General features: G+C 43.0%; 1 protein-coding gene across 6 annotated transcripts; it reads left to right on the top strand.

Annotated features, from left to right (window-relative positions):
- Nucleotides 1-1,199: 1,199 nt before the first annotated feature.
- On the top strand, nt 1,200-4,534 carry LOC148875047 (nuclear transcription factor Y subunit B-6-like). 6 transcript variants are annotated; one of them, XM_088964089.1, is made up of 3 exons: nt 1,393-2,884; nt 3,245-3,353; nt 3,581-4,534. In XM_088964089.1, exons 2-3 carry the CDS (start codon nt 3,335-3,337, stop codon nt 4,168-4,170), a joined length of 609 nt encoding a protein of 202 aa, XP_088820215.1. In that variant the 5' UTR covers nt 1,393-2,884; nt 3,245-3,334; the 3' UTR covers nt 4,171-4,534. The 6 variants fall into 6 exon arrangements, with proteins under 6 accessions (XP_088820211.1, XP_088820214.1, XP_088820212.1 ...); XM_088964087.1 differs by having other exon boundaries at nt 1,496-1,546; nt 3,245-3,445; XM_088964090.1 differs by having other exon boundaries at nt 1,501-1,546.
- Nucleotides 4,535-8,733: the final 4,199 nt, after the last annotated feature.

The following is an 8,733-nucleotide window of genomic DNA, read 5'->3' as shown; positions in this document are numbered from 1 at the left end:
CACTACATTGGTAATTAGGGGAACTACTTTAGTTTATTATATAAAGGGAAATTGTCAAAAACTCACCGTGAGTTTTCAGCATCTCTTAAACTCACCGCAACTTTTCAAAATGTCTAAAACTCACCATGTCACTAACTTGACGTTAAAGAGACTAACGGCTGTTAATATATTACCATTTTAACCTTCACAGAAAAATATAAAATATATACATATATTTTAATATTTAGACATTAAAAAAAGGAAAAATTTTAAAAAATATTTTCAAATATAAAATACATATAAAAACACAGAAATTACAAAAATATAAAAAATTATAGAAATTGCACACAAAATAAAAAATTATTTTCAAATTATAGAAACTATAGAAATTGAAAAACAAAATCAAAAAAATAAAAATTGTAGAAAAAACACCAAAATTTATAGAAAAACACAGAAATTGCAAATAAATAACAAAAAATTCAGGAAATTTTATAGATGATAGAAAATAGAAAAATATAAAAAACAGAAATTATAAAAACATTAGAAATTATAACAAAACACTAAAAATGTAAACAAAATGAAAATTGAAAAATGAAAAAGACCTTTTTCCTCTAATTTGCCATTCAAGGGTGATTTGGTCATAAAAATTGTTATTTATGCTGATGTGGATACCTCTGTTAAGAAACATTAACGGTGTACTAACAGAAGGTGAATTTCAGAAAATAAAAACTTACTAACATGATGAATTTTTTACATTTTAAAAAATTATAATGAATTTAAAAAAAATGCTAAAAAGTCATAGTGAGTTTTAGAAAATTTCCCTTATAAAAATGCATTTGAACTGTATCTACATTTGCCCAATAACTACATCTTTAATTAATTAAACCCTAAATTGTGAGGCCATTCTTGTAATTAAAAAACCAAAGTGTTTTGGGAGCAAGGTTGTGTTCATTTAATTAAACATAAATGTTTTCAAGGAAAAAAAAAGCATAAATCAGTCATCCATATATAACCTAGCTCTAGCTAGAGATGATCAATTAGTTCATTTTGGAAATTAAACAATGGGGACCCAGATATACCTGTGGCTGCCGGTAAGAGCACACGGTGTTATCCAACCATGAAGGCGTGAAGGACGTCTCTACTGGGGATTCCGTATTCCTCGTTAACAACGTCTGTTTGCCACGTGGATAACGCTTTTGATCAATATAAATAGAGACACTTGCCCGACTAGCTTCTCACCAAATTGGAGAGGGAGAGAGAGAGAGAAAGAGAGAGAGAGAGAGAGAGAGATTTAGAGGCAGAAGGTTTTAGAGAGAAGAGATGGAACGTGGAGGTTTCCATGGCTACCAGAGGCAGCACCCAAAATCAAGCTCCGGTAAAGTATAAAAAACACAAGAAATATAAAGATGGAATGAAACTATATATCATCAACTCTCTGTTTACGTCTCTTTCTCTCACCTTTTGTTTTTTTTAATTTCTGTCTTCTCTTTATATATGGGATTTTTAAGCTTCCTTTTGTATCATAGCTTCTCACCATTGATTTATTTTATGCAGTAGCCCACTTTAGGTAGGCTGGAAATATCATTTCTTCGCCTCCGATTTACTTGTCAGTCACACTGATTTTGCATTTCTTATCTGTTTGATGAGTTTTCCTCTTGCATGCAAACGTATCGTCCATTTCAGCCATCTCTGTGCCTCCCAAGAAGCTCATACTTGAACCTCCATGTCTCTCTAGTCCTATGGAGTTTTCACTTTTTAGGGGGTTTCTCTCTTTTTAAACCTTTGATAATCTAGGGTTTTCTCCATGCATGTTCTTTGCTTTTCAGTCTGGTTTTCTTTCTTCGATCCGTGCTTATATCCACCTTTTCTCTCACCGACGGATTTCTACCATGAACATCGAAAATATTCGTCTTCCCTCCTCATTTTCCTTTTTACTGATCGAAAGAGATGCATGCGTGATGCGTTTGTTCTCAAAAAACAAAAAAAAAAAGCTTCTTTCGATCATGGGTCTCTGCATCTTTAGCTAGCTCTCTCCCTATTTCCTCACCACTCGGTCAGTACCGAGTCATTCTACCAATCCGCAGGCGCTGTTTAAAATCGATCGCTCTTTCTTTCCCGATCCACATCTGTTTTGGGTGACGATCTACTTAATAGGTTTAATATTTTGATCTGATGACTTACTTCGATAGCTGCAGCGTGCAGCATGCAGCCTGCAGCCTGCAGAGGCTGCATATTTATATGACCCAATGTATGTAAATGTAATAGTGTTTATTTTCTTTGCAACAATTTTTCTTCCACCGAAAAATAAAAAAAGTAAATAAATAAATTTCGGGGCTAGCAATTTGCAATTTGCAAAGGGCTGTATCTGCTGTATGTGTGAACTCCAAAGTCCAACCTCCCCACATACATTCATTTATAATCTGAGTTGTGGGACAGAGTTGCAAACATTAGAGACTGTGGTTAGCTTTTCATACTATAATCACCAGGCGGAACACGTGGCAACCATGCAGGGATGCCTCACCATTCGACGTTTCCTATCTTAGCTCCCTTCCAAAAGCAGGCAGCAGTAGGATTTCTGGGCTTCATATCTGGACCGTTTGAACGCTGCCCAGGGCCCCCCGTCACTATTCATGTCTGTTGAGACCTTCAAAGATTAAGATAGATACACACACACTACGCAGACAGTGACACAGACAAGAGTCAGAGATGAATATCTTCTCTTGTACTCCAAGTACATGTCCTAGGGTTTTCTTTTCTTTTCTCTTCTCTTCTAGCCTTCTGTTCCCATTTCCGTGTCGCCGTTCCGTTTCCGTTAGCCTCTGGTTCCCGAGTTTTTAGAATCTCGATTTATCGCTCGCGTGGTGTTATGATTTATGAATGTATAAAGTTGAAAACAGCTGCAACGGTTCGTTTTTGTTTCCTTTTGACGTTTTGACTTGTCGTTTTCTTTTAATTTTTTATTGTTTATTCAGCAAAGCAACCATAAACCATTAAACCTCTTCCAGGTTTTTTTTTTACTTTACTTTTAGTTAATTAGTTAATTAAATTAAATTTGTCTGCTCGATATAATGCGCCCAGTGCTTAATGCGCATCCCTTTCCTTGCCTTACCAGTTACCACTTACGTGGATTAACAAAAACGGCAATTGCTTTCTGTTGCGGAAGCCGGAAAGGGGGATGTGTATTACGCAACCCGCTTGGGTTAGAGAAGAAAGAAGCAGACTTTCTTCTGAAAGCATTTAATAAAAAGTTGTGAAACTTTCTCAGCATGCGGGGCTCCAGATTCTCATGTAACGCCTGGTTCATCTGTACTTTTATCATTTCATAGAAGAAAAAATCGACTGGCCATGGTCAGCTATGAATTATCATCACATAGGTAATTGATCTTCGCCATCTGAGCTGACCACCAGACGTCCTTCATGTCTCTTAGTTCGTTTTTCGTTATTCCTTGTTTCTGTACTTTCTTTGGTAAGCTTTGTTTCTGTACTTTTTTTTTTTTGTTGTTGCTGTAGTTGTTGATGGGGAAGAAAACATGATTTCTGTACTTGGTGAGCTTGCCTTCTATTACATTTAATGAATTCTGTATCAATTAATTAATGACAGGAATGATGTTGTCGAACATCAGCAACACCTCCAACGGACAGGGACAGTCGACCGGAGGAGACGAAATCTCAGAGCGAGACACCGCGTGTACGGTGCGCGAGCAGGACCGATTCATGCCCATTGCCAACGTGATCCGTATCATGCGCAAGGTCCTCCCAACCCACGCGAAGATCTCCGATGACGCCAAGGAGACAATCCAGGAGTGTGTGTCCGAGTACATCAGCTTCATCACCAGCGAAGCGAACGATCGGTGCCAGCGCGAGCAGCGCAAGACCATAACAGCGGAGGACGTGCTCTGGGCCATGAGCAAGCTGGGGTTCGACGACTACATCGAACCGCTAACGGTGTACCTCCAGCGCTACCGCGAGCTTGAGGGTGAGCGGGGCTCCATACGAGGAGAGCCATTGGTGAAGAGGACTATGGACCTGGGTGCGCTTGGGGTGGCGGCTTTTGCACCGGCGTTTCACATGAGCCACCACCAGGGACTCTTCGGAGCACCCATCGGAGGATTCTTCAGGGACGTCGGATCCAGCGCTAGCTCATCCCAAGCTGCAATGGCTAGCTTTGATCCTTACGCCCAATACAAATGACTGCATCTCCGCACTCTCGTCCCAACAACCAACTTATAAGCGTATATATAGATTGGTGGTATATACACTAATGACGTGGCGAGGAGAGATGGGTTTCCTGTTGTTAGTAAGGTCTGATTAAAGAACGTAACTATGAAGATAAGGAGCTAGGCCGACGTACGTGCTTCTTTCTCTTTTTCTCTGTTTCTCTCTCTCTTTCTGTTTGGGCATTTAGGTTTCCTCTGCTTATCTACTGTAGTAAGAGATGGGAAGGATTAATGGTTTCTGGTTTTGCTTTTTAACATCTTCTCTTCTCAGTGTATGGAAAGAAAGTCTGGTTGTTTCCAAAGGGAGGTGATGATGATCAAGTGTGTTTATTTATGCATTTCATTTGTTTGAATATTATAGGGAATAGCCTCGTACTGAATATATATACTTGATCATAGCCAAAAGGCCGAGAAAGGTATTCCCCGTACTGAATACTGATACATATGTTATACGGTATATATGTTCATCCAATTACTGGCAAATTTCCTAATTTGCTTATACCAATCGAAAGGCCAATTTATATCAAGTGCTGGGCCAATCCCTGTGAGTTGAGTCCTCACTCCTTATCTCTCAAACACAATTTTTGATATTTTTTTTCATACATATCATCAGGAGCTAGTATAAACGAGATTTATGTCCTATGTCCATAGGCAGGTGCCATGAACGTAGTGTATAAATAAAAATAAAAAAGGATAAAAATCTACAAGGTGAAAAGACATTTCATTTTTATTTTTAATTAAAATATATTTCGACAAGATGCCCGCTTGTCACGAACCGGGTTCAACGGTTTTTGATCATTTTTATTTTTTTGCCAGAACGGGCTGTCCATTCGGTTTGAAAGGTTGGACCGTTTAACCTGGGAACTAGACCTGAATGATTTGTTATTATTATTATTTGGACCGTTTATGCCAATAAAACACTGTTATTATTATTTAGGCCATGTTTGAGAGTGCTTATTAAATAATTGTTTAAAAACAAAGTGATTATTCTATGCATTTAGTGAAAAAACACTTATTTAAATATGGATAGTAATAGTATAGGTATTTTCAAAATGATGTGGCAGGTTAATATAGGCCAGAAAGGAAATAAGTACTTATTGAATAAATACTTAAAAATAAGTCTAAAATTTTTTATGAATCATTTTTTTGGGTTAAGTATCAATTTTTTGTGCTAAGTACCTCGTCATTGGGTCTGCTTCCAAGTGGTCGATGACTCAGAAGCCGAAGTGAACTTTTTCTGGATGAGGACCTGGATGCCGAGATGGGGGCAGATTAGGTGTCGAGTTAACTAGGCCGAGCTGGGCATATTAGGTGCCGAACTGACTGGGCTGAGCTAGGCAAGTTAGATGACGAGTTGACCAGAGGGTCAAGTTGCCGAGTTGGGGACATATTAGGTACCGAGTTAGTTGGGCCGAGTTGGGCAGGTTAGGTGCCGAACTGACTGGACTGAGCTAGGCAGGTTAGGTGGACGAGCTGACTGGGCCGAGCTAGACAAGTTAGGTAGCGAGCTGACTAGAGCGTCAAGTTGCCTGGTGGCAAGATGGATTGATTGTTGAGCTTCGTAGTTCTTTAGAGACCTGCAAGGAACCAATGTTAGAGGACTTGGAGTGGCTAACCCGGTGAGGTCGCTCCGATTCTTAAGTCAGTACTCTCATAGTAGACTGCGAGCTAAAAATCACAAAGTATGAGAGCTAGAATATGCTTATTTGCCTCCTCATGTCATTGGGGTTGGTGCCTTTATATAGGCATTGTTTGGCATGGGCTTCACGCACCGCATCCGAGATTTTCGAGAAGTCATCTAAGTGGTTCGAGATTCCCTAAGGTAACCGCCATGCACGTTGACCACCCTCCGGATCGTTCGGCATGTGGGCCAACTTCCAAGGATCGTTGGAGTGTTTTGATATGCATGCTGATGGTGCGCAATTCGGTAGGTCCTAGTTGTCAACGATCTTGCCTCAGGCTAGAGCAGAAGGTGCCTGAAATGGAGAAAGCGAATAATCTCCGGAGAAGAACCCAATGAGAATGCTCCGAAGCTCAAGTTAGTATTCTCTCGAAGGCAAGATCAAAACCAGATAGCGCAAAGTTATCACAAACCTCTCTTCTTGGGGGGAAGGGGACCTTTTATAACCACTTCGCGCACTCACTCCCAAGCTTCTGTCAGGTAGGGTATGATTACCCTTGCGCTTCTACCAGTTCGGGTGTCATCACCTCTGTTGTGGTAGAACCGCCACTGCTCTCTTTGTCAGAGTCGTCTCTGTAATTGGAGATGGCGGTGGCAGGTGGCCGTTGAAATGCGGCTGTCAAGCGTCAAATCCCAAGTCAGTCAGGTGTACCGCCTTAGGATATAGATTCCTTCGGTGTTAGGTACGGTACGGTTGTTCAATTCGGCGTCTTGGAGGCAAAGTGTTGGAGTGGTGTGCGAGGTGAGGTCTTGAGTTCGGATGGAGGTGTGGCCCGAACTACCATGGGGCAGGCCAGTTCGGGTTGTTTCGTAAGGCTCGGGGTCTAAGGGAGAGCTCGAGCTCCTTGCGGGGAGTTCGGGCTCCTTGCAGGAAGTTAGGGCTCCTTGTAGGGAGTTCGGACCACTGGTTCCTCCTTTCGGAGCTCGCGCCTTGGGCGTGCTGTTGTGCTGAGCTGTTGCCTTTGCCACGTGTTGAGTGGTTACGAGGTCGGGCCAAATCTTCCTTCATCAATTGCCCCCACTCCTCGCGCAAAGGGACCTGCCCTGGTGCGGGGAGTTCGCGAGGTGGCGAGTGGATTTGACCCATACTTTGAACTGGTTTAACTAATAGTGCGAAGTGCGCATTCGCCAGGATTTTTTCGGATTCCTCGAGCGACAAAAAGTTGAGAAACGCGCCATTCCATCTATAAATGTTGACATACGTGACAGCGCGCATTTATTTCAAATTTTAAAAAATGTGCCATTGGGAGACGTGACAGTGGTCGTCTTTTAAAATTTGAAAAAACGTGTCACTGCCGCCTTTAATGCGGGGAGACGTGCACTGGTGCTCTTTCAGTTTTCAAAAGACGTGCGGCCAGTCACGTCTCGGTCTCAAGAGACGTGCGGTTAGCGCGATTGCGGGCCATTGAATTTGCTTTGATCAGAACCGTTGATTTTTGGTTACTGTGGGTATAAATAGTGGAGGACCCCAGACGCTTTGTCACTTCTGCGTTTTGCTTCTTGAGCTCGCGTCCAAGTCTTTAGCTCACGTTCAAGTTTCCGTAGTCTGTTTGCTTTTTCCGTGTGAGTACTTTCCTGGAATCCTTCTCCTCCTGATGTCTAGCTCGAATAGCTCAAACAGTTCGAGTGGGTCAGATGCAGGTTCTATGAACCGAGCTGCATCCCCCGACAGCCCTAGTGAACCCGAGGTAGAGCTCGAGGAAGAGTTCAAACCCATAGGCTGAGTCGCCTCGGGTAGTTTGGCATCCTCCTCCCGTCGAGGTCAGACGTTAGACAAGTTTGGGACCTCGACCATGATGCCTGAGGGGCTTCACTCTCTTATTACCCAGTTCAACTTGCCTAGGGAGTACACCTATTTCATACCCTCGGGCAATTTCCCTTGGGAACACGGTCCTGATGTGATCGTGATATTTCAAGAGCAGCTCGTTGCTGGGTTGCGCCTGCCTTTCCACCCCCTTATTGTCGAGGTTATGAACCACTTCGGCGTTACTGTAGGTCAGCTTCACTCAAATTCCATTCGTAACTTGGTGGGGACAATCTCCCTATTTTGCGAACAGATCTTGCCTTTAGACCTGGAGATTTTTTCTTCCATTCTAATGCTTAAGAAGCAAGCAGGTCCCCTTCCTAGGCATAGGCAGGCGTATTACCTGTCTCCTCGCCTAGGTTTTAAGCTTTTACTTGATCTTCTCAACAAGGTCCCACGTGGAAACGAGATTACTTTGGGGTGCGAAGTGCAATGGGGTGGCCATTCCAAACCGAGTGGGGGATGGCTGCCCCTGATGCCGGTGTTACGCTTGATAGGGAGACGGCGAAGGGCCTCTAGGAATGGGCACGGTTTGGACTAAAATGCCACCTTTATCTGATGGAGGCCAAGTTCCTCGAGGCAGGTCTGAGTTCGGGTAGGTTTCTTACTCAGAGGCTTGCCTTTCGTTTTGTTCTGTTCTTTCGTTTTCCTGATGCCAAGCTCCTTTTGCAGGTGTGATGGACTCAGAGAAGACTCGTGGTAGGAACTTGTTTCATGCCATGAAGAGGAGGAAGCGAGTTTCCAAAAAAACTCGTGCCAAGCTACCCCGAGATGCGGAGCCCGAGCTACCAGACTACCCGTCAGTGGATCCGTCCAGGGAGCCCGAGATGGCCCCTCCAGTACAAGAAGCGGCAGGGGCCCCTTATGCCGAGGCTACTTACACGGAGGCTCCTGCTTACTCTGAGTCTCCTTATATGCGAGCTAGGCCTTCAGGCTCGGGAGCCCAAGGTGAGTTCAAGAATGTGTTGTCGTTGAACCACGCTCTTTAGAAGAGTATGGAGGCCATTTACCCTGAGGAGGTCGCGGCATGGACCGAGCTTCCTTTGAACCAG

Source organism: Nelumbo lutea, chromosome 1 (genome assembly GCF_056320005.1).
Source record: "Nelumbo lutea isolate HS-2025 chromosome 1, American lotus-T2T, whole genome shotgun sequence".
Taxonomy (NCBI): Eukaryota; Viridiplantae; Streptophyta; class Magnoliopsida; order Proteales; family Nelumbonaceae; genus Nelumbo; species Nelumbo lutea.
This window is presented reverse-complemented; position numbering and strand designations above follow the sequence as displayed.